The 26,178-nt window shown below is 42.2% G+C and overlaps 1 protein-coding gene across 6 annotated transcripts; it reads left to right on the top strand.

Annotated features, from left to right (window-relative positions):
* The first annotated feature begins 96 nt into the window (after positions 1–96).
* Positions 97–24,323, top strand: CDK7 (cyclin dependent kinase 7). Of its 6 annotated transcripts, XR_012761886.1 has the most exons (13): positions 97–234; positions 555–614; positions 1,832–1,865; positions 4,297–4,364; positions 5,956–6,024; positions 7,191–7,316; positions 8,474–8,592; positions 9,376–9,475; positions 11,326–11,412; positions 16,486–16,635; positions 18,309–18,456; positions 21,614–23,129; positions 23,980–24,323. XR_012761886.1 is itself a non-coding variant. In XM_075410926.1 (12 exons), exons 1-12 carry the CDS (start codon positions 175–177, stop codon positions 23,985–23,987), a joined length of 1,029 nt encoding a protein of 342 aa, XP_075267041.1. In that variant the 5' UTR covers positions 97–174; the 3' UTR covers positions 23,988–24,323. The 6 variants fall into 6 exon arrangements, 5 of the variants coding, with proteins under 5 accessions (XP_075267041.1, XP_075267040.1, XP_075267039.1 ...); XM_075410926.1 differs by lacking the exon at positions 21,614–23,129; XM_075410925.1 differs by lacking the exon at positions 23,980–24,323 and having other exon boundaries at positions 7,206–7,316; positions 21,614–23,973.
* Positions 24,324–26,178: the final 1,855 nt, after the last annotated feature.

Here is a 26,178-nt window from a genome sequence, read left to right as displayed (position 1 = left end):
CCTCGGCCGGCTCTCGCGAGGCGCCGGCGGCGTCAGCGCGGTGGGCGGGGCGAGGGGAGAGGCGACGCCGGCCGTTGCCGGGGCCGGGGCCGGAAGCGGCTCGGCCGGCGGCGGTGTGGCGGTCCGGCCGGCGGCTCCCCCGGTGGCCCGCTCCCCGCTCCCGCCCCGCCGGCCATGGAAGCGCGGGCGCGCGCCAAGCGCTACGAGAAGCTCGACTTCTTGGGGGAGGGGCAGGTGAGCGGCCGTTGGGGGGGGTCGGTCGCCTCTGAAGGAACGGCTCCGGTGAGGGCCCCCATGTTACCGACGGGGCTGGGCCCCGTGTTGCCCTCCCGGCGGGGCGAGGGTGCCGGGGCAGGCCTGCTGACAGCGGGGTCTGATGGCCGCCCCGGAGGGCAGGGTCTGGCGCCGGCGGGTCTCCGGCCTGGGGCTGTCCCGGGCGTGCAGGGCCTGCCCTCTGCCCCGCCACCCCTCTGCCCCACCGCCGCGCCGACCCGCGCTCTCCCCCTCTCTCCCCCTCTCTCTCTCTCCCTCTCTCTCTCTCTCTCTCTCCTTAGTTTGCTACCGTCTATAAAGCAAGGGACAAGAACGCAAACCGAATCGTGGCTATTAAGAAGGTGAGTGTCAGGGTATTTTCCTCTTGTGTGATCTGGTTGCTCTCGACCTCCCTGATGTTTTTTTTTTTGGCTGACTTAATGGGTAGTGGGAGAATATATGTTTTTGTTTCCAGAGTGTTTTGTTTGAATGTCTAAGTTAACCTGTTTTTAATGCATCTTTTTTTTTCCCCCCTCCCAAGAGACTGGCTTCAGTCCTACTGTGTTTCTGAGCTTCTGAAGGGTTACCTGGTCTGTAACTTGATATTTTGGTTATTTGACAAATTTATTTAAAGAAAAAAAACACCACACATTTCCAAACTTCGAACTTTGTTAGTCCTTTTTTTTGTTTTTAATCTTTCCTCCTTCCGTGCCTGTTTTCCTTCAGTCCAGGAATGTTATCCCTGATTAAGTTTTTTAGAACTGATGGTAGTTTTTTTGACAAAATTTGACAAAAGTGATCTTAGATCTGCAGCTTACTTGTTTCAATATATATGCTGAAAATGTCTGATGTTGTCATGAAGTGTTTCACTTCGTGCTATCTGAAGGGATTGGAGGATGTTTTTGTATTAAAAATAGGTGGTTAGCTGTGCTTTGGGGGTGTGAAAAATGCACATTGCAGTGCTTTGGTTATTTAAAGGGCCTGCTTTACTAAATGACTTGAAGCCTATGAATAGTAAGTAATTTTGTTTGATACACTAATCCATCCTGCATGGTTGCTACTAGTAGCAGCTGTTGTGAACAACATTCTTGTTTATATCAGAATCTTATCTTCACTTTTATCAGCTGGAAATACCGGTGGCAGGGTTCTGGACTTGAGAATTTCAGGACAATAGGTGATTGAGATAGAAGGACTTTAAGCTAGCCCAAGTTTACGGAGTATGCTCGTTTTCCTAGAATGATTCTAAGATGGCTGTCAATTGCTTTGCACTCATTTCTGCTTGGGGAGAAGCTTGTTAGTGGTGTATATATAATTTTGTGGCTGCAAGGCATCGTACGCTGCCAGTTGGGATTAGGTCTGTTTTCAGTGCTGACATGACTATTTTTGAGCTTTTATAAAAGCTAATGTTGTAGAGACAAGTTATTTTTTAAGGGGAAAAAAAACTCCAAACAACCTCAACTGTAGCTGGTAAAGCGCTTCATGTTACTGCAACATATTCTGTCTGAGAAGAGTAAAAATGTATCCCCAGCTGTTGGGGGAGATGGTTTAACCTTATATAATATGAAACATTTGTTTGCAGATTAAGCTGGGACATAGATCAGAAGCTAAAGATGGTGAGTTTTGAAATAAATTCATGCTGCTGAATCTGTGCTTTGTTTGTTTTTGTAAATTGGTACATTAATTTCCCACACCATAACTTGGCTGAGAAAAATTAGCTCAGTTCTTTCGGTGTAAGGCTTCATCCCTTTCCAAGCTTCAGGGACAGAAAGAAGCAGCAGAGATCGCTACGTGTGTAGTAGATGTCTAAATATGAGTATGTAACCAGCTAGATTCTCAGTTTAGATGGAACACAAACTTTAATATAGCATACAATAAGAATCTTTACAGCACTGAGTTTGGAATTCCTTTTTGCATGTCTGTTCCTTAAAGACTGGTGAGAGTATTTATCTCTGTTTTCACATACTTCCTTTGTTCTATTTTTGTGATTTCTGCTGAGATAGAAGTTAATAAAAACAAGATCTTATAATTCTTGTCACTGTGTGGGTTGGTTTTATGCTGAGAAATCAGGTGTATAGAGCAGTGTCTGTTGATTGTGTACCCTGACCAGCCACATGCCTTTAGACACGAGTATTGCAAGTAAAAAACCAATAATCCTGTTGTTCTCTTACAGCCTGTGTGGTGCAGTAGAGTTTTGTATGTGCATAGGCTGCCATCCTTCAGGGGTCCTGCATCAGGTTACCAACTCTCTGGTGAAGAATCATTGCTCTGAACTCTCCAGTTTTGTTCTAAGGGAAAAATTTTGTTCTGGGGTGCATTAAGAAGAGTGTGGCCAGCAGGTCGAGGGAGGTTTTCCTCCCCCTCTACTCTGCCCTAGTGAGGCCCCATCTGGAGCACTCTGTCCAGTTCTGGGCTCCCCAGTTCAAGAAAGATGAGGAGCTACTGGAGAGAGTCCAGCGCGGGGCTACGAGGATGGTGAGGGGACTGGAGCATCTCTCCTACAAGGAGAGGCGGAGGGAGCTCGGCTTGTTCAGCCTGAAAAAGAGAAGGCTGTGAGGGCACCTTATAAATGCTTACAAATATCTGAAGGGTGGGTGTCAGGAGGATGGGGCCAAGCTCTTTTCAGTGGTGCCCAGTGACAGGACAAGGGGCAATGGGCACAAACTGAGGCACAGGAAGTTCCGTCTGAACATGAGGAAGAACTTCTTCCCTCTGAGGGTGACGGAGCACTGGAACAGGCTGCCCAGGGAGGTTGTGGAGTCTCCTTCTCTGGAGATATTCAAGACCCGCCTGGACAAGGTCCTGTGCAGCCTGCTGTAGGTGACCCTGCTTCGGCAGGAGGGTTGGACTAGATGACCCACAGAGGTCCCTTCCAACCCCTACCATTCTGTGATTCTGTAATTTCTGAAGAGAAACTGGGCGCTTGTCTCTGAGTCTCACAGTTGAGCTGACTGCCAGAGCCATCATCCATCTGGCCTTCAGTGGACTAATGTCATTTAAGCATAGTGGTTACTTTTGGGCTATACAGTGTCTAGCTATAGTTCAAAGGTGTTATTAAAAGTAATGATCGTGTTTGGTTTCCTTGTGCTATCTGATATCCTGGTGTACTTTTTTTTGGATCTAAGGCTTTGCCTACCTGCAAGCAGGCATTGTTGATTTAACTCTAAAATAGGTAATTAAAATAGGCAAAGCAGAAGTCTAAAGGAATCCGTGTAGCTTTGCCCAAAGCTTTGCTAGAGACTTATGTGTTGAATTGTATCCCGAGTTTGGGGAGAACACTGTTTTTCAGTTCACGCGCAGCTGAAACTTCCTGTGCAATGTACAACAGAAGCATTAGCTTTACAGTCAATTTTTGTACAAGCCATACATACCAGCATTTTTGAAGGAATTGTTACCCTGCAGTAATCACGGTTTGATGCAGTGCAGTCAGCGTGACTGCCAACGTGCACCATCCACACTTTCCTCTTAAAATTTCGCTGTTAAAGAATTCAAGCAAGGGTGAGCAGGTTTTGGCTACTCTGCCTTTTATACAACAGCAGAAATATAGAAAAACGTGTGTGCCTTGCCTTATTAAGTAATGCTATGTCAAAAGGAAAATAGATACATTCATGAGGTTGGTCAGTGTGCCTCTTTCTGGAAGTGAGACACATTGAAGAACTGGTGCTTGCAAGATGTAGCTTTTCTTGAAAATAAAACCAAAGCTTACAATACTGTGAAAAAGGTGATTTTTTTTTTTTCCCTAGGTTTTTGTTAGAACTTTCCTTTATTCCCAAAAGGAGGGAATTGTTGCTTCGTGATGTAAATCTTGATTACTGTGGTGTAGGATTTATTTGCTGTGAAAGAAAGTGTATGTCCACTTCTGTTCTGCAGCAATCTGCTTATCTGTGGCAGTGTGTTTGTTATTTAACAAATTGTTGAGTGGTGAGAAAGTAGTTTGTAGTAGTAAATCGTCAGTAAGTAACAGAATGAGAGGTTTCTTTGGAGCTTAATGCAAATTCCTTAATTTTGTTCTGTCTCTTTTTTTTTTTTTTTTCTTCTCTAATTTAGGAATCAACAGAACTGCCCTCAGGGAGATAAAATTGTTGCAGGAACTAAGCCATCCAAATATTATTGGTGTAAGTAAAATGAATGCTACTTCTAGAATTAGTCTTCAAATACTTTTGATACAGGTTCAAACTGAAATCTTGAATTATCTGGGTCATGGAGATGCTGCTTATTTTTATTTGAGCTGTTTTCTCCAGCCCCAAATGGTCAGTCCCAAATGGTCAGTAAAGCAATTGTTACAGCAAAACACATATTTCGGTAACAAAGTCAAAGTAGTTTCTTTTGACATCCTTTTACTTTTTAGCCCGGGGCTATGTGGGTATTAATGGTGGGGAGAATTGTGGAAATCTAGATTACCTGATTTTGCATCTCTCTGATAGACTTGCAAATGAGTGCAGTGCTGAATTTACCTGATTGTTTGCTTCACATGGAACTGGTGACAGCAAAAAGCAGGCTGTTGTAAGCAATGGTAAAGTGACATTCATGTGGCTTGCTGGGTTTTAGTACCGATATCTGAAACCTCTGGTGGCAGGAGTAAAACTTGGTCTTTTCAGTTACATGTAGGTTGATTTCCAGCCACAGATACCCAGCAGCAGCTAAACATATTTTAAAATTAGCTAATAGTGATAATTAGATGGTCTGCCATAAATATTAGACCAAAAAAGAATTTTCTAGATATTTAATTGAACTTTTTCAGAGTGGAAATACAATTCTCTTCTGGATTGTGAACTTACTTTCAAAGTGGTTGCTTTAGCTATCAAAGTTAGAAAATGTTCAGGGAAAGACAACTAAAGTGGCAAAGGGATGGAGCATCATCTTTATGAAAGTTTGGGGTTCCTCATTCTGGAGAAGAAAAGGTTGGGAATGGGGAGGTCTGTAAAACTGAAGTGGTAGGTAAAGTGCATGCAGAACAGATACTTGCAAAACCCCACAGTACCAGAAAGAAGAGATGTGTTTAAAACATATTTGCGTTGGGGTGGGGGGGTAATGTTGTGTGGTAATTGTACTACTTTACACAGTGTATACAGTGTGTGGAGAATTTCTCATGTTTGTTGCCAGGAGCATTGCAGAAGCAGGTAGCATCAGCAGTTCAAAAAGGAATTAGACAAATTCATGATCAGCAGGTTGTACCCCTATTAGCCGTCCTGGTAAAATTGTTGTAGATGTTGGAAGTGTAAGGGGCATGAACTGCAAAAAGTTGCCAAGCCTGTGGTCTCACCTGCATAGCATCTCCTTAGTATCTCCTGTTACCATGGTTTCTGTAGAGTAGCCTGAGCACGGTCACTGCTGTTACGAACGATGCAAATTACTGTCTGCAGCTGGGTAATTCACATGGTCATCATACTGAGGCTGTAAGGAATGAGCCACACTGTGGAGAGCATACATTGCTGATCATGGTGGTAGAATACCATGCCAGATGATCTGTTGTTCTTGCTCAGCATCATGTTTGTGTTATCTCAGATTAAAAACTGATTCTGTTGTTACACAGCTTCATCCTGAGAAAGGGTGAAAAAACTGAGTAAGGATGTGGTATTGCAAGTCAAAAACCTTAAGCCAATTCAGCAAGCTGAAAATCCACATGCAGACTATAACGGTGCAGAATTTTAGGAAAGGGGAAGTATGAGAGTATGATTCATCATAATGTTTTTTTTTTTTTTACAGCTTCTAGATGCATTTGGACACAAGTCCAATATTAGTTTGGTGTTTGATTTCATGGAAACAGATCTAGAGGTAAGATTTCTTTAAAGACTTTTATACTTCAGTATCTTTGAAGGTTTGTGAAAGCACGGGCTTACATTTGCCCGTGTTAGATAGGTAACTTTCATTATGTTGGTTGATTAAGATCGTGTCTTAAAAGCAGTTTGAATAATTTGACAATTTTTGAGAGTTCTCAGTTGATAATGCCTTTACTCTTAAATACTTGTCAGCACGATCTGCAAGAAACAGATTATGTTTACCGTGTCAGTTCTCAGGGGCTCCAGTCAGAGCATAGAACCTCAGTCGTAGATCAGCATCTCAGAGTGCAATTGCTAAGCATAATATCATCAAACATGTTCAAGTAAGTGTGATACTGAACTATAACAAGTGATGAGCTGGTACTCAAATCACACGCACCTGGACCATTCTTGTAAATGTAACTGCTAGGTACTTGCAAATCTGCATCTTACAGACATAGTACTACCTAGCGTTGTGGTATGCGGAGCATCTAACTATTGTGGTGTCACTCAGGCCACCGTTTGGGACTGCAGCCTGTTGTGGTTGGGCATGTACTGCATACATGAAATTTTGTGTAGTCTTAGCTGTTTTGTAAGTCTCAAACAACTTAAAGCTTAGGAAGGGCTATTACTTATTTATACAGTAATACTAGCAAGCAAGTAGTGTAGAAAATACTTTCAAACGGTATGTTTACATAGCATTTTAATGTTAAAAAGAACATAACAAGTGTAAGTAGATTTGTTAAAATACAGTAAAGTGGCTGTACCTCCTGGTCGTCTTGGAAATAGACAACTGTTGCATTTACAAAGACTAGATGCAGAGGTTGCGTGGAGAAAGAGGAATAAGTGGGAACATAATTTCAAGTTTACTGACACATCTGTCATTTTTCTGTTTACATCTTTTGTCATGTAAGTTTGGGTATAAACCTGGTACTGAGATAAAATAATAAACTTGTGTTTCCCACCCATTTTCTCGTTTGCTGGTTATGCAAAGTTCATGTAGGCTATCTGGACTCCCCATTTGAATTTCTGATTTCCAGAATAGACCTGTTTTTCTGGAAAAAGGGTGAGAATGGTTGAGAATATGTGACTGACAGTTAAACTCTGGCTTAGAGGATGATACTACTTTTGAGTTGAAAGAATGGAAGTAAGTTAATCTTGCATAGTAAGCTTTACTATCAGTCTAACACTTTACAGGTTATTATAAAGGATACTAGTATTGTGTTGACACAATCTCACATCAAGGCATATATGCTGATGACGCTTCAAGGATTAGAATATTTACATCAGCACTGGATTCTGCACAGGGTAAGCATGTACTAAACTGACAGCCTTTATGCTGTAACAAAAGTCACATTTGATGGAATTTGAGACTAAAGTCTAGTGAATATAGTTTCAAAGTTCTTAGTCCGTAAGCATTCATGCTAGCTGTTTGGAGAGACAACAGGAGTACCAGAAATGTGAAGAATTACTGTTGTGGTTATCATTTGGATATTTATATAAAAGTGTCTCAAGTTACATGTGACTTTGATTAGTGCTGTGAACTGGTCTGCCGTATGGTGCCATGTTCTGGGTTTGTGGCTAAACCGGTGCTGACAACAGACCAATATTTTGGCTGTCGCTGAGCAGTGCCTGGGCTTTCTCTGTTCCCCACTCTGCCCCTGCCCCACTGAGCAGGCTGGGGCTGGGCAGGAAGCTGGGAGAGCTGACCCAAGCTGGCCGGAGGGATACGGCGTGCTACGTGACGCCGTGCCCAGCAACAAAAACCGGAGTAGAGGAAGCAGGGGGTTTTTGGCTTCCAGGGTGGCTGTTGCTTGGAGACTGGCTGGGCATCAGTCCCCTTGTGGCAGGTGGTGACTGATTTCCATTGCATTGCTTTTTTTTAGTTTGTTTTTTCCTCTCTCCTTCACCTGTTAAACTGCCTGTATATCGCTCCCAGAGTTTTCTTGCCTTTGTGCTGTTCTCTATATGGAGCGGGGGGGTGGTGGTGTTTGTGTGAGGATGGAGTGAGCAGGTGGCTGTGTTGGTGCTTCGCTGCTGGCCAGAGGTTAACCCACAACACACTGTTACTGTATTAAACTGTATCGCTTTCCCAATTCCTACAGTTATTTGAAACACTTGCAATGTTTTTTTATTATTCATTTGACAACTACACACTTAAGGCAGAACTGCTGTTCCTGCAGCAAAGCTGGAACACATCTAGAGGAAGGATTTTTTCTTTTTAAACTCTGCAGCTTAAATATGATAATATTCAATTGGGTGTGTTTCACAATGATTTTCATGCATAATGTAATACTTGATTTCCTGGGGGTTTTTAATGTCTGTTTTCCTCACAGTGTAGCCTTAGGATAGAATCAAAAGCCTGCATTTTACATTACTGTTAGGGCATACCTGCTGGGAGGTTCATTATATGTCTGTTGTTATCAACACTGACAAAATTCATTCTTTGCTTTCTGTACTGCCAGGATCTTAAACCAAATAATTTGTTGTTAGATGAAAATGGAGTTTTAAAATTGGCTGACTTTGGCTTGGCAAAATCTTTTGGAAGCCCGAACAGAGTTTATACACACCAGGTAGTAACAAGGTAAAACATTCTATTTTGCTTCTTACATAGTGATGGTGTAGCTGTTTTGCATTGTCTCTGGAAATGCGTCATGTCAAATCAACATGTTCAAAGTCTGGCATTTAGCTCGTGTGAGACGACTGTAATGGCAAGAGCCTCATAAAGAAAACACAAAGGTATGCTTTAAGAATCAGGACTGCAAAATATGGAAGGTATTTCCTTTTGTCTGCTGTAATGCTAAAACTAGTCAGGCAAAGCTGGTTTGTTTCAACACCTTTATTCAAAACGCAGAAATGATACAGCAGTTTCAAATGCAGCCTGTATCAGGTTATTGCATTAAACTGGATTGTTCTTAGGCAGTGGAAGTAGCTGTTTTAAATAACTGTAAAGGTTCATTTTGCATAAAACTAGTCTGTATACTTGGGTCTGGCATGGAGATTTTTGGAAGCTGGAAGGAATTCTGTCTTTGTGTCACTTCTTCAACATAAAGTTTAAAGAAAATTTTGGTTTATAACATGCAAAACTGCCTGTTAAATACTTTTCTCCTTTGCACATCTGCAGTTTTGTTGCTCGTTAATCAGCACAGTTGAAGCTGTATTTAATCTGTGGTTATATTTGACCTCGTGGTAAGGAATGCTTGTTCAGTCTTTCTTAAACAAAACACTTTGCAGGGTAGAGTACAGCTCGTCAGTATCTGAAAAATATGTGAGCGATATCCGCTTTGTATTTCTCGCATTCCTACAATACGCATCATTTGACATGAGCAAAGCCAGGTGATTTTCCCAAAATGTGTTTTCTTCTCAGGTGGTACCGAGCCCCAGAACTATTGTTTGGTGCCAGAATGTATGGTGTTGGTGTCGATATGTGGGCTGTTGGTTGTATTTTAGCTGAGTTGCTCCTCAGGGTGAGTCTTCAAATGTAAGCCTTTTTTATTTGCTCTTCAATGCATTACAACTTCATACATGGGCTTCCAGCAGCAGGCAAAGGCAGTTAGGCTATTTAGGAAAGGAAGAAGAGGAGGGGGGAAAAGACTTCCAAAAGCTTGCTAACTGTAAGGAAAGTTATGTTTTGGAATAGACTGAGGTTTCATAAGCATCACAATCACTGGAAGTCTTTAAAAACAGATGGGTAAAAAAATGGTGATAAACTCTCACAGTCTTGCCCTGGGAAAGGTGGAGTAGATAACTCTTCCAGTCCTCTGAGTGTCATTCTTTCACATGGCCTTGTATCAGTTTTCATCTGCTATCGTTCTAGAAATGTGACATCACAGATGTATGTGTACTCTTGTCCCTTATACCTTGTTTCCTAATAACTGTGAATAGTTATCACCAGTACCTTAATTGTGGGTTTATTTGTCATGAGTAGAAGACTGGTCATTTCTAAGCTGTGGCTAGTTGACAATACTGGAATGAAGCTGAAGGTGAACATCAGGCTAATCCTATGCCACTCCTGAGTACGGTACAGAGATGTAATGGTCCTTAAGTATGTCTTCCTGAAGTAGACCACTTATTATCCAGCTCTTTGGAGAGGACATGAAAGTGTGAGGTGGGGAGTAGAGGGTAGGGGTGCAGACACAGCTGAAAGCCTGAAGTAGCCTGCAGTATTATTTATCTTCCTTGAGAAAGAGGTTTCTGCTTGGTTTTTGCATTGTACTTTACATGTTTGTGTGGCTGTGTCATGAACCAGTTGGGGAACTGATCTGTCTGAAAACCTCTTAGAAGAAATCTTTTGGTTTGGTTTATCCCACAAATGGACGTGCTGGTACACTTTGGCAGTTCAGAAATGGAAATGTAAAGTGGCTGTTTAAGCAGCATTAGCAATGTATACATAAATATGCATTAGACCTGCTAGAGTTGGATTAAACTCAAGGAAAAGCAGGTAAGAAATAGCGCAATTCTGTTGATTCTTTGGTTTTTCACAAAGCAGAAGATCTGTTATGGTTCAGTTTTATCACTGTGAAAGTTTTAAATTTTATCTGTCCTTTTTCTTCCTGAGTGTACTGGCTTGAGGGACAATGCAACATCTAGGAGCTTTACAAAAGCAGTTTATTTTCAAGGGTCTTTCATGACACCAAAATTTAGTACACTGCCTAAGCAGGGGTGTTCATTACGGTATTTCTGTCCTACTTAGTTAAATACTGCCCCTAATGCTTCATAATTTTGCTTTGGTCACAAAGTCTTTTTTCTTGCATTGTGTGCCTGATGTGCAAGCTACAAGTTGAGTTGGGCAAATACCCCCCTTCCTGTCTTCTGCCTAGTTTAAATGAGATGTGACACTGATTAGGCAGTTTCTATCCTAGTGTGTCACTTCTCTCCCTCATGCTGGGATCTCATTCCATCAGTCTAACTGCTGCTTGTATAATCCAATTATAATTCACTTTAAATATTTTTAATAAATATATAGCCTAACCTCAGGGAGCAGATAATGGAGAGAACTCTGTGACTGACAGACTTTAAACTGGCAACTGAGGTGTAAAATCTTTCTTCTCCTGTGTTTAGTTATTTTACATTAATGTGGTGGTGGTTTAAACTTAATGTTTGGCACTCTGCTGTCAAGGCAGTGATATCAAGCCAGCGCTGCAAGAAACCTTCAGAATGTTTTTGGACATCACTAGAAAGCATCAAATATTCAATGTACCTCTCTGTGGGCAGCTGGTATACAAAGATGTTTTGCCCTGCAATTATGAGGGATAGCTCAAAGCTTCTCTCTAGAATTTCAGAAGTTAATTCAATCAAATATTGTTCCTTCTTCCAGGTTCCTTTTTTGCCCGGAGACTCTGATCTTGACCAGCTGACAAGGATATTTGAAACACTGGGAACTCCAACAGAAGAACAGTGGCCTGTGAGTCCTTTTATTTAGCAGACTGATGTTAGATTTACTTGATACTTTCTATTTTAGCGTTTGGAATTACATTGAAGGGTGTACCAGAATACTTGAGTAGTTTTATGGAAGGCAGCTGCCTGATCTCACAAAGCAGAGCATAAGCAGCTGATATTTATTGTTTCTCTTGGCAAATCTCTGATCAATATAGCAGTGTTGTCAGCATTAAGCAGCAGTAATGAAACTTCTCGGTTTCTTTTCTGTGTGTATCCACAGTTTCCCATGGCTATTGGTGTGAAATTATGGTTATTGCTTAATGTTTTTGAGGTGCTTGATTGCTTGTCTGCTTTAGTCTGAAAGGCTTTAATGACTTTCAGAAGTAGGAACAATTTATAGGGACTTAGTTTTGGGATACAGTAAGAAACGCCAGACCAACAGCTTTAGGGATAAACAGTTTATTGCAGAGTAATGGTACTGTAACACATACAAATTAGTAGTACAGTTATCTCTGTTGAGATGACAGTAAATTCAGTAATACCAGGCCAAACTTAGTGTCAGGGCACACAGTGACCTGCCTAATCATGTTTATCAGGCAGACTGACAGGACGTAGGGCATAACTTACGGTGAGTGACTTGGGCCAGCTGAGGGGCACAGGAAGTCCTGAATGCCCTGATGGAGGAAGTGGTCCCCTGTAGTGTGCCATCTATTGATGACAGAAGTTTGAGCACCTGTATCAGTGAGGCAACACAAACACAATTTATCATTGATGGTGACATCTAGCACTAGATTGAAGTCCATATAAGTCACACCCTCCATAGCCCCTCAGAGGGACTGGTGGCTTCTGACCAGCCGCTTGTGGTGCCGATTGGGTCTCTGATAAGTTCGGGTAGTGCAAGGCTGGGGTTTCCAGGTTACAGCTGATGGAATGGGCCTTTACCTCTGCTGGGAGAATGTGTAGCGCAACGCAGGGTGTCGGCAGGAGCCGTTAACACTGGGCTAGGGTGCTTTCACAGAGGCATAGGGGGCTTTTTAACTTAGGGGGGCACAACAGGTTTTGTTGGTAACTATAGCAGCCTCTTCAGGGAGAGAGGAAGATAACAGAATGGGCACAGCAGAAACTACCTTTTGTGACAGCAAGGACAGTGTGGAGCTGAGTGCTGCACCTGTAAGGCCAGCAGCTATTAACATTAAATGTCCTATGAGTGGACCCTTTTTGACTACTTAGGCACCACCATTTCTCAGTGGAAGGTTGATAGGTCTTTATCTGTTCATTCATAACCAACTTAGCTATGCTCAATTCTAAATCTGTGGGATTGGCCAGCGAATAGCCGGGGTCCTCAGTCATCTTGGGGCACTTCTCTTTGAACATAAGCTGTTGATGCCCGAAAGACAGAGTCTTTATTTTCTGCTGGAATTTGTAGTCAGATTCCAGACCCTAAAGTGAGGGTCTGAGCTGCTGATTCTGAAATTTATGTGGTATCCCTCCTCATATTTGCAAGCCATCTTAAGTAATCTACAGTAACAGATGTGTGATAGTGCTTGCTTAATTTGTCTAGGTGTATGTTTGTGAAAGGGCGTGTAGAGATACTTGCAGTGCCTCTATTAGCATCGTACGAAGTTTCAGTAACTGATGGGATTCGTAAGTCTGGTTGGGCTTCAAGAATTTGATGTATTGTTGTTTGAATCCATATCAGACCAAGTATTTCCTTCCCAGTCTTCTTGGTCAGTATATAAAGCTTTATGTATTTTTGTTGCAAAAACTCCCTTTTCTGTAGCTTCCAGCTGCTGGTCATGTTTTTCTGGGGCGTGTGGTGCCACTAGGGGGACCACGAGACTCTCCGATTTCTCCACGAAAGCCTGCACGCTTTGAACACAGGCAGTCTTGTCTTCAGATGCAGGCTGAGTGTCCTGCTGGGCTTGAGCTAATCTTATTGTAGGGAGACAGCTTAGGCTTTGGCTGCAGTCACATGGTGCTCGGCATTTCTGAAACGGTGAATGAAGAGGAATAGGCAGAGTAATTTCCCCTTCATGTTTTTCAGTTTCTGAATTTCTCTAATTAAAATAGCTAGGGAAAAGCTAGGTGAGGCGATTCTGCCCCTCTGCTCTGCTGTGGTGAGACCCCACCTGCAGTCCTGCATCAGGCTCTGGAGCCCTCAGCACAGGAAAGACATGGAGCTGTTGGAGCGGGTCCACAGGAGGGCCACAAAACTGACCTGAGGTCTGGAATGCCTATTCTGTGAGGAAAGGCCGAGAGAGGTGGGGCTGCTCAGCCTGGAGAAGAGAAAGCTATGGCCTTTCAGCACTTAAAGGGTGCTTATAAGAAAGATGGGGACAGACTTTTTAGCAGGGCCTATTGCAGTAGGACAAGGGGTAATGGTTTTAAACTAAAAAAGGGTAGGTTCAGACAAGAAGAAATCTTTTACAGTGAGGGTGGTGAAACACTGGAACAGGTTGCCCAGAGAGGTGGTAGATGCCCCATCCCTGAAAACATTCGAGGTCATGTTCGATGGGGTTCTGAGCAACCTGATCCTAATGGAAGATGTCCCTGCTTATTGCAGAGGCGGAGTTGGACTAGGTGAGCTTTAAAGAACCCTTCCAACCTCAACTATTCTATGATTCTCTGAAAAGGGAACAGGTACTTACCTCTGTCAGAGAATCTGCTGTCTGTGGGCGGGGCAGAACAACCAGTTAGGGCACCCACTTACAAGGCTGGGGCAGGTAATGATCCTGTGTACCATATTCCAGTTCTGACACCAGAGGTGGCCCAGCTGAGTTACAGGTTCAGGATGTGGTAACACATGCCACACCAGTAGCTTTAGGGATAAACAGTTTGTCTGAGAATAATGGTGCAATAACAAATACAAATCAGGAGCATAATTATCTGGGTCGCGATCACAGTAAATGCAGTAATTCACTAATACCAGGCTGAACTTAATGTCAGGGTGCACAATGACCTACAGAACGGTGGTTATTAGGCAGGCTGACAGGAGGTGGGGCATGGCTTCTTCATACAGGCAGCTTGGACCAGCTGGTGGGCATGAGGGGTCCGGAATTCCCTGATCACACTGCTCTCTTTTGCACTTGAGTTGTGGAAGCACTCTCTGGTCTTGCTAACCAGTTATCACATCCCACCTCTGCTCCCTCTCCATGTCACTTTCACTTTGTGTGAGTGGTGCTTGAACACTATGGTACGCATCACCAAATGGAACTATAGCCATGTCGTGTTAAAGGGGGGTAAGGGGAGTCTGATAAGTGGCAAAAGGAGATCCCTCCCGTTGAGTCACAAGATTCAGAGAAGACCCCCTTGCTTTCTAAACTCCCTCTCAGAGGAGAGTCTAGGTGCGGCTGGATCCACTCCTAGTCGCAGACTTGGTCGATGGTTTATGTCTAAAGGGTTAAGTGTGTAGCCACTTCTCAGATTCAACTTGCCTGCCAGAGCCCTTCCAAGGACTTTGACTGAGACAGTTTCACAAAGTTGAAACAACAGGTAATTTATTCAAGCAACAGGTATCACAGATTCGGAATTGCTGTTGATAAATGCACTGTCTACAAAAGTTGAGCTCAAAGTAATAGTTTAGCGCTTTAGTTAACCGTGTGTTCCTGGGGATACGTCTGACAAAGTCAGAGGCGCGACTCTTACCAAAAAGGCGTCCCTTCTTGGGGGGGGGCGAGAGGTTCAGGCCTGTCGATCTGTCCGTCAGGTGAAGTTCTCGCTTGGCTCCTCCTCCCAAAGAGAGTTTTCAAGTGCCAAGTTTTACATACTTGGAAATCTTTTTGCGAAGTGGGACTGGTTGGACTAGATGACCCACAGAGGTCCCTTCCAACCCCTACTATTCTGTGATTCTGTGATTCTGTGATTGGCTCTTGGCATGGAATGTCGTGTGTCAGAAGCGGGACTCAGCAGTGTGACACGCCTTCGGAGCGGGCATCTTGGTATGCGCATCCGGGGGCCAGCTGTGCTTTATCCGAAGCAACTTCTGGCTACTTCCAGATCACTGGGTTTACGGTGATGGGCTATCCCCCCTTACTTTTGTCTGGTAAGATAAGCACCAGTTAATTACTTCCTTTGTTAGCTCTTCGACTCTTGACACCTCAGTCGAGAGAGGCCTCAGTCAGAGTTCTGTCTTTCATCTTGCATTTGACAAGTCCAGCAAGGCCATCAATTACAAGCCATACGGAGAAATATCATAGAAGGCACTAGTTACCCCATGCAATTCTGTTGTTGCTCCGGGATTCTAAATGAAACATGTGAAGATTTTTGCAATGACATTTCTGCTTTCTTTGGAGAGAAAGAGTTAAGATGTAGGTGGGGATAGGAAAGAATAGAAAATTTGCTAGCATGACAGATGATGCATTCCTAAATGAATTTGCAAACCTATGCATTTCAGTAATTAACACTGCAGTGTTAATATTTTATTTTGCTTGCATATACTTACTGAATTGTGATAGCCAAAGGTTTAAAACCCTATTAAAATACTATTTCTGTTACAAGATCTTTTTTGTGATCGAATTTGAATACAGTGGGATTGATTTCATACCTACAGGAGAAAAAAGTATACAGTTCATCAGTTGTTTAACTGCTTGGCATACTTTCCTTCCCTCCCCCCACTCTCCAGATAAAGTTTTGGTTGTGCATTTCAACAGTAGCTCAAAACACTCGTGATGATAAGCTAATTTTGAGGAGGACAACAATGTAACATTAACTTGGAGAAAATGCATACTGTCTCTTTTGTGAATCTTGTCTCTTCCACCACATCAGTTCACAAAAGAGTAAGTTTTACTATATTTGTGTGCACCCGCTCTAAAGTTCTTTCATGCTTCCTTCGTTGGCAGTTTTTCCTTTTGGACTGGTCACCACTAAAGCAAGGGAAGGACACATCACTTGGAAAGGGAAAGCGTGAAATAACTGTAAAAGTTACTTAAAGTCTTTATGACCTACTGTTCCTACATTTATTTCAGTGACCAAGTATTAGCAAGGTGTTTTGAAAGGTAATTTACTTTTGCTGAAAGACGGCCAGATGAAGTTCACTTTCTGTGAAAAGCCGAACTGTTTCTAACTTGAAAAACATACATTCCATTTTTGGTCTTTGTAGGGGATGACGAGTCTTCCAGATTATGTCACATTTAAGTCTTTCCCTGGAATGCCACTGCAACATATCTTCAGTGCAGCTGGTGATGATTTGCTCGGTCTTCTGCAAGGCTTATTCACATTTAATCCTTGCACTAGGGTTACGGCTACTCAGGTATGGTACACTTGCAGTATTTCCTAATGTTCATTAACCTCTTGTTACTATCACATAAATGTGCTTTGACACCAGTAAGCTACATTTGAAATGAAATGTCATATAGCTCTGTCTATGAAATACTAGAAATGTATTTCCAGTGTTTTATAGAGAGAACTCTGAAAGGCATGAATAGTGCTGACTGATCATCTCCATTCCCAACGTAGAGCGAAGGGTAGACAACTAAAAGGTCTATGAGTCAGGGCCTTCAGACAGTCGTTATGTCTGACATCCAAAATTCAGTCACCCGAAGCTTGAAACTTAAGTTTTAACATAGCATATCTTCTTCTCTGTGTTTGAAAAAAATTCATCCTTACTTTCTCCATTCTCTTCTTTAAACTTTTTTGATTCTTTTCTAACATGAAATTCTGATCTGAATATCCTTTTCCATTATACTTGGATGAAGCTGATTTCAGTTTCTCTACTCTTTGATGGGGAGAAATTAAGGACTTTGAATGAAAATCCTGCAGAATGTTCTAGTTCAGAATACTGATTTCTGCTACGAGGAAGATACAGCAGTTGGCACTTTCAGAACTGTATTTCTGTCGCCTTACACTGTTAGGGAAGCGTGTAAGAAACAGCTGTCCTCTTAAGGCCAGGACTCCCTCATCGCTTGTTAGACAAGGCAGATCCTAATCCAAGGGATTAGTGCATGTGTTACATGTCTTTTTACTATAAGACTTTTTCAGAGCACATTCAGGTTTTTTTGGTCACCATCTTTAAGAACTTTCAATAATAAGTTTCCAAACAACTAGTTCTGCTATGCTTGGGGCACCTCTGTACTACTTGATAAGTAAGAAGCCATTTTATAGGGCATACTGTAGGATGGTGACTTGAATATTGAATATATATGATTTTTTTAGTCTAGCATTCTTACTGACAATGCCACAGTTCAAGGCAGGAAACAACTTGTGCTTACTGTGTTGGCATGACTTACAGCTGGCATTGAATACCATGTAACTGGTATTAGCAAGAGTAACAATTGCGTAAGAGACAGCTTAGCCTCTTTTTCGTAACCACAAGTTATGGAAGCTGTGGAATTCCTAAAATTTAGAACAGGGTATGTAATTCCACTACATGAAGTTAACCCTGCTCACTTGTGTTTGTCTTCTGCTCTAATACAAACTATGTTTTTCTCACAGTTCACAGTGTAGAAACAGCACAGTTAAAGAATTTTTGGGGGAAAGCCCTATCGTAAAAGTTAGCAGAACAGCTGCTGTCCAGGTCCTGGATCTGATCCAGACTTTGGATATATTCTTTTAATCTTTCTTTATTCCTGCTTCCCTCTTTATCCTCTTGTCTCATCTGTCTATTCAGAATGTAAGCTCTTCAGAGCTAGCAACTTGCTGTTTGTACAAGACCTCCTGCAGTGTAGTGAGTTTTTTTAGGATGTCTGAGCACTAGTTAAAAATAAGAGTTCGCAATTATCTGTTGGCTAACAAATCAAAGTGCTCTGGGTAGTCACTGAGAACACAAAATCTTGATTTGCCCCAAGGCCACCTTCTAGTATAAAAGTGTCCAAGTAGTTTTGAAGTCTGAATTGCAAGTGCTTTATTTCATTATAACCTCTTTATAGGTGGTGTTCTGACACTTTATACTAATTATGTGGTTATTTTTCTTCCATTGTCATTAAGGCATTGAAGCAGAAGTATTTCAGTAACCGACCAGGACCCACTCCAGGACATCAGCTGCCAAGACCCAACTGTCCTGCAGAAGCTGTAAAGGAGCAACAAAATGCACTTTTAAATTTAAAAAGGAAAAAAACAGAAGGAATAGATCAAGGTAACCTCTTAATGTTTCACCTGTTCTAAAATAGGAGCTACATGCTCAGAGAGAATATGATATTTCCAGTTTAAGAACAAAAACTCTGAATTGATTGCATCCCTGAGCGCCAGCATCAACTGAAGCCCTTTAAAGATTTATGTTTTAGGATAAATGCTTTAGAGTGAGAATGACTTAGTTCTGTGTTCTCGCAGAACTGGTACAAAAAAGGCTCTTTCATGACGCTTAGGAATTTGTTTGTTAAAAGAAATACCTAATTCCATTAATTTCTGTAATGGAGTGTGGTACTATCCAGTAAATTATAGGCTATTATGATGCCCTTTTTTTTTTTTTTTTTTACTGAGGTGGAAATAACTGTACGTCACTGAAAACAAAATAGGGGTGGTGGGGAGAGGGAAACATAGCATGTTGTTCTTTCAAATGGCAGGCTGGAGAATGTAAATTGGATTTAGAAGAAAGATTTCTGCTCTCTCTTAGACTAAGGAAGTTAACTGTTAAGACTGCTCTGGTTAAGGAACATTAAGCACATTTCTGTGACCCTTTTAAAAGGCAAACCTATTCCCTGATGCTTACTTCTGTATGGGGCCTCCAGTCTTCCCCAAACAGTAGCATGTACTTCGTATCTTCATGGCAAGAAAAGCTCTGAGGACTCAAGACCTGTATCTGACACTAAATTACTCAGACCTTCTACAAGAGGGGCAAATACAGGTTCTTAAACTTGGAGTCGGTCTTCTTAACAGCTGGAATACACTAGATAGCGGCTGTCAGATTTGATACGAGTGATGTCTTTTTTGAATGGAGATGCTTCCATGAAAGTGCATTTCCTCTTGAATTCAGAGAGACAGCTGCATTATTAGAGTTTTAACTTCCTTTTTAGGCACTTTAACTTGTTGTTTCTTAGTCTGTGTAAAACTAAATTGCATGAGTTCACTAGCTTAAGATTCCAATCTCAAAGGAAAATTTAATTAGTTGACTGTTGCATGCTCTTTGCTGACCCCAGTGCCGTGGGTCAGCTGACATGTGGGAACTTGTCAAGTTACCATAGATCAGGTAATTAATTTAAGCTTTTTAGCTCCTTTTGTGAGGACCATGTAAGGGTCTGTGATTAGTGTTTTGGAGTACGTGCCCTAAAATATGCCAGTTAACTGAAGGACAGGAAAAAGGAAGAAATGCTTCCGTGAGTTCTGTAACTTAACCATTTGAAGTCTTGCATTTGACAGTGAGCAGAGTTTCCAGAGCTGTATCAAGCTACAGCACTAATTCCTTTAATGTCTGTCCGAAAGTCTCATCTTCAGCGGGAGGAAATCAGACTTGTGTGTTAAATGCCAGGACTTTTGAGATTGGCTATAACTAAGGCATTTAGGAAGTCAGCATTACGTTTTGAGACATTTGAGGACCAGTATAAAAAGCAGTATCATTTCCATTAAGTGGAAATGGAAACATAATGCATTTTCTGATGCAGATTTTCCGTTAGGTTCTGTTACTGCCTTAGCTGGGCTGGCGGAACCAGAGGGTCTCAAAGGTAGATCTTGTAGTGCCAACGAAAATTGAAGGAAAGTGCCAGTGTTAGAGCTAGCAAATCTGCTACCCTGGATTTCATTTGACATTCTTACGTGGTGTTACCATCTAAAGTTAAAATGTGGACATTGGTTGGGAAGAACAATCCTGCAGTCTTTGTTTAAATAAAATACGAAGCACAGCATATTTTTATTGCTATTGAGTGTGGAAATGTGTGAAAATCATTTCAAAGAAAAATAAGTTGCATCCCCTGAAATTCTTAGGCTGGCCTGTGCTTGCATCCTGCACAGTACATTCTCTTTCCCTTAGCCCTGTGGAGATAGCAGTCTGGAGCTTAGCAGAATGGACTGAGTGACTACTGACGGGTGCCCTCTTATAAAATGTTGGCACTGGGGACTGGCTGCCAGGAGAAAGAATTTATGCCATCCTCATAAGTGCTGCTTTTGCACAAGAGCAAAACACTGTAGCATGTGGTGCGTGTTCACCAGACTTAAATGTGCAGCAGCTGTACTTCTCAAAAAACAGCTGCATTGTTGTCGGGGAAAACTATCACTAGATGGATGACTGCCTGTGAAAAGTATTAAGCATGCAGCGTTTTTAGCTATTGCTACCGGTTATTTCTGGTCGGTGAGGTATGTGGAGACACTGATGCTGCGATGACATCATTGTCCATCTTCTCCACTCAGGCAAACACTTAATCAAAAGCAGCTCTCCTTCCCCAGGACACCAATTTCTAGTCGTATTAATCTACATTTCTATGGAGATGTAGGTTTGCAAAACAGAGAGTCTAAAAGATACAGCACTAAACTTTGTCCTGAGGTAACGCAGTATAAGGCATCTATCTAATTTCAGAACTATTCTACATTGGTTTGGAAAAAAAACCCACAAACCACTCTACTGGTAGCTAAGGTTAAGAATTTGTATTGTTTGGGCAGTCATTTAAAGTTCATGGCTGTGATTCAATGTCAGTGTATTTTAAAGAACTCTGCCTATAGGGCAGGCAAAAACAGTTGGATCCTTTCGTAGTAAGCTTCATATCCATCCCGAAGGCAGCTATGGTTTATTCCACCTATGTTGTAATTAAGTAGCATGTGAAGAAATGAGAGGACAAGATCTAGAATAGAATCAGAAAAGCACGGCTGCTTTCATCATCTCTGCGGCTGATACTAAACAAAGATGTGGTTAAAGAATGAGGCAGAAACTAAAAGGACTGTGATTTCTTGCAGACAGCTTATTGCTGGGTAGTGACAGCATGTAAGAAAAATCATTAAGAGCGTATGTGTGTTGGGGCAGTGTTAAGCCTTAGGGTAGCTTCCCTTTCTTAGGTTCAAAAGTAGAATTAACTGCCTAGATTTTTACACCAACAAAAAGAAATACTAACATGTATCACCAATGCAATCAACACTTAATTACAGAATTTGGGACCCATTTGGAGCACATGTACTTATTCACGTGAGTTTCAATTCTAGCAGTCTTCATAGATTCATTGGGAAATGTCATCGCGTACTTTCGCTGCAGGAAACAGCATTAAGCAGCTCAGAGTAGATGTATCTCAAGAGCGGTATCAAATGAATGCTAAAACCTTGAGCAGGTGGCTGGACCCTTTTAATGTGGTAACAATATGATTTACACTTTTCAGGATTGCCAAAAAAATTGGTTTTTTGATTGCTGTGGATGGTGGATGAAAATAAGTGAAAATGGCCCAAGTCCCAAGCATTGAAAAAACGCTGTAATAGTCACTGGATGGTTATTTTGTAATATTTTCGTATGTAAAATGTGAATTTAATATTTCCTCACTGAAAGAAATGTTTCATTAAGCCTGCTTCTTTTTTATAATAAAAGCATTTTTAAGTGAAACACAAAGATTCCTTTCTCTGGTTTGCTGTCTTGTTACTTTGACTTGTGCTTTGAGGTAGTAACTGTCAAAACTGCTTGCTGGCTACAGATTTATGCAGGCTAGTTTTGCAGAACCTTTATGCTGAGTCACATGCTGTCCTGTACAGATGCACACCCTAAGGAGAAAAACTACCAATAACACCCTTCTCACCTGGAGCTTTGGATGTGCATATGATTGTCTGCCAGTCCTATAATAAATGCTGGAAAAACTGTATCATAATAAAGGAAGGGCAGGATGCTTCTTTTTCTTCCAGCTAGTATGGCAGTGTCTTACCAAATGAGTTTTCATGTGCTTTCTCAGCAGTCGCACGGTAAGACTTTCCAAGGACGCAGCCACTATATTGAAAACAATACGATGCACAGATTGAGTGTCAAGTGTTGGGGTTTTTTGTCAGACTCCGGTTTTCCAGTGAAAATTCTCCCAGAGCATTAAATACTGTTTCCTTCACAGCCTCAAGCTTGCAGTAAGACATGGAGGGAGATCCAGCTGGGAAAACTGTACTAGCCATCCTGTCACCCTGTGACTGTCGAACAGTTCATGGTGCAGATACTGGGCTTAGCTCTGAGGCCCCGTGTCCAGGATGGCTGTGTTGCAGAGTGGCTGCTGGGTAGCCAGACTTCTGAAGTGGAGAGAAACAAGCCAGTAGGTGCTGTTGGTGCAGCTTAACAGCATGCCCACCCCTGTTGTGCAGTGATCTCAGGGATAGCTGGGTTGTCATCTTTCTGACTTCGAACCGTTTTCAGCTTTCTGTTTTCTAATGTGTGTGGTGTGTTAGTAGAAGACTTCAAAGCTTATAGAGGAAGAGCAACCATCTGCTTGCTCCTGTGTTAGATTTTACTCCTACCATGAGTCGATGTGAAATATGCTGGCCTAGTAAGGGAGAACAGTTACTGGTCTCCCGGTACACTGATGTGTCCTGTATTGGTTGTTGGCAGTTGAAAGTTAAATTTCGTACTACAATCTAATTGACAGTGTAGAGAAAATGTTACATGACAGACATTAATGTACAGACATTAGTTACAGCAGTTTCTACTGTCTGCGTAATCAGACATCATCATCCTGAATGCAGGCTGGGGGATTAAGAGAACTGCAGTCCTAGTTTTCACAGGCATATGTAGAAAAATATGTTTGTCTGAATAGGGAAGAGAGATCTAGGAGTACTGTAAACTTTTTTGCATTGAACTTACTAGGGCGGCATTCTGACTGGACTTCAAAGCCTGGAAACCTTCAGCCTCTAAAACAGCTACTGCATTTTTCAGTGAGTGTCTTAACTGTTGGGTATAACAAATAGAGTTGGGCTGGCAGTGACAATTTTAAGTGTTCTATCAGCTCTGCTTTGAGAGTAACACCATTCCCTTGTCAAATGCTGTGTGTGCCTAGACGATACCCTTCCCTGAAGGAAACCTTTTGCAGCAGAACAAGTAGCAATCCTCTAAGCTCCTGTTGCAGAAGTTGTAGAGCAGGTAATGAGTTAGGTGGGCAGCCGGTGTTTGAGTGTACAGAGCATATTTCCTGTGCTCTGTAAGAGTGGGTTGGAGAGAGGGGGCATTTTGTGACCAACGCTACTGTCTTGTATGCTTTGAGTCATGTCTTTACCACAGCAGATGCTCTAAAATAGCAATGCTTCTACATCATGTAAGTTTAGGAGCTGTTCCCTTCCAGCTCCCGCACCGCAATTCATTCGGCATACTGTGCCCTGCCTGTACGGCTGGGGGCTGTTCCATACTGTGGGGATGTGCAGGAAGTCTGGTTTTCAGCTCAGTTCAAGAATGAAGCTGCCTGTGTTGGGCTAAAGTTGTTTTTCGTTCAGTGGTGGTGTTGTGCATAGATAAAAGTGTACGCAAATCACAGAGGAAGATAAGATTAGAAGAAGGATCAGCACATTATTTTTTCTTAATCTCAGGCTTTTGGATAGTTTGATTCAACTTTTGTGACTTTGGTCAGAACTGTGGAAGGAATATTTGGGACTTCTGGTGACTGTAACTTAATATGCAATCATATGCAATAATCGTCTAAATACTGTTTCATTTGTGACTTTCTTACCTTGTAAGCTTTATGTCATACTAATCATGCTTCAGCTTTGACAATCTGTCTTTTTATCACATCAGTTCATTAAATACACAGCTGCTGCAACCTACTTGGCTTCTGTTCAGAACCACAAGAATCGAGGATGGTTTGTCTTGAGCCTGCAACGTGCATGCCTGTGCAACGGTCTGGGTTGTCCACTTGTGCAGACTGAAACAATCTAAATGCCTTCTCTCTTGTGTTGAGACAGTTCTGCCCTTGCCACCTTTTTATCACGAGTTACTGCTATTTTTTCCTGAAAGGTTAGTACTCGTCTTTGCAAACTTGATGGCTCTTACCTCGAGACTTAATGGAATTTGAGTAACTTCTATGTGCTGTACTGATATTGTTTATATAATTTAATTAAAACTTTGTTTTCTTCCTTCCACTGTTGCTGCATTTATTGTGACAACAAGCTCATTGTATGAGCACAGAAGGGGAGTGTATGAATACAGAAGGGGAAGGTGCTCTCTGTTTTAAACAGAACTGGTTTCATTTTCTCACAGATACCAGGATGACTTGTGGTGGCATGGAGAACAAGAACTGCTAGCCATCAGGTCCTCATCTTGTTTCCCTGGTTCTTGACTGGTGCTAACGCCGCGTGATCCCTGCAGCCCTTTTTGTTTTTACAAAGAAAGCTCAGAGTCAGACTGAGTTGTAACACACAGTTGCTGCTTTGCATTTGTGGTATGCTCTTATCCGTGGTGTGGCCCTGGTGCTGTCAGCACTCCAGGCAGCAGTGCCAGTTCTTTACTTTCACCTGTGTTTGTTCTTGGCTTTTGTGACTGTTCTTGTTCTCTTGACTTACTGCATGTACGCTGCTCACTTAACTCCTGCTTGGCCATTTCTTCTGGTGAACGAATGTTTATGCTCCATGTGCTCCAATGTAGTGATTACAGGGCCGGTTTCACCTGTGACCTTCTAATTCTCACTTGCTTCTCCAAGAGAAGGGAGGGATCATTACAGAAAAGGCTGTAGTTAGGCCTGCTTTTCTTTGAATCCCTCTCTTCCCCCTTGCAGTTCATACTCAACTACATCAACTTCTCTGAGGTAAGGTATTTTCTCCACATAGCTGTAATAAAATCACAGGATAAATACAGGGATAGGTCTGGATGTCACTTGTCAGGCTGAGATGCAGAAACTTCTCGGAGAGCTAAGCTGGATGCTTCAAACGCTTTTGGCAGGCTGTTTTGACATACACCTTGCTGATACCGAGTAGTATGAGAGGCTAGGGAAAAGACATGCATGGCTGCAGTCTCTTTTTAGCTCCAACATACAGCACTGCCCAGGATAACCTCCTGCTGATTCTGGTCTTCCCAAAGACCTGCTGGGAATTAGATTTGTTCCTCCTGTAGCCCACCACCACTGCCAGGAAGGCTCCAGAAGCAGCTCTGTTCTCACTAGCTTGAGGACTCCACTTGGCCAAACTTTGTCCATTGTACCATGCAAATTTCCCATTTTTGAGCTTCCTCCCAGCAGAGCTGGAATAAAATCTCAGTTTTGATGCTGTTGAACTAGCCTGTCATCTCTGTGGTCAACTCTAGTATTTTCATTTTTTTTTTTCCCCTACTACTTGTGAGCAACTTACTTAGAAAACTTCTGTTTATTTCCTTTTAGAAATTCTTATTCTTTCAAATAAAATGACAGAGGTTGTGGGGGGAACGTTCTGTCTCTTGCTTCCAAAGATTGAAACCCACAGGCAGGCAGGTCCTGCACGATGGTTCTCTTGAGAGGCTTGCTGTGTGGTCAGCACAGAGACCATCAGCGCTATGACCGTTTACTCTAGTGCTGCCAGCTCAAACTGTGCACAGAAATCTTCACTCCAACAGCATTCATTACTGTTATAGGAACAGAGTGGTACGCAGAGAAGGGAGCAGGAGAGGGGGCATTTCATTCTTAATTAGAAAGCATTTGTGGAATGTGGTTTATTGTCTATGGCAAGATATTTGTGCCACTTCAGTAGGGATGCTGGCAGTTACACTAAGCTGACTGGTAACAGGTTGTGAGCTGTGCTTTGAATTTGGGAAACCTCCAGTTTGGGCCGGGCTGGTAGGCAGGCGCCCTTAACGAACACTTATGCCATCCTGCATGGACTTGCCATCTGTGAATGAGTATCTCTCTCTCTCCTTTTTTTTTTTTAAAGGAAAAAATTCGCTGACACCGCAAACTAACAGATAATTAACACGGTATTGCGATCTGGCAATTCTTAAGTCTACTGCTGGGCTGACAAATGTAAAACTGTC

The sequence above is a fragment of the Opisthocomus hoazin genome, chromosome Z, assembly GCF_030867145.1.
Source record: "Opisthocomus hoazin isolate bOpiHoa1 chromosome Z, bOpiHoa1.hap1, whole genome shotgun sequence".
Taxonomy (NCBI): Eukaryota; Metazoa; Chordata; class Aves; order Opisthocomiformes; family Opisthocomidae; genus Opisthocomus; species Opisthocomus hoazin.
This window is presented reverse-complemented; position numbering and strand designations above follow the sequence as displayed.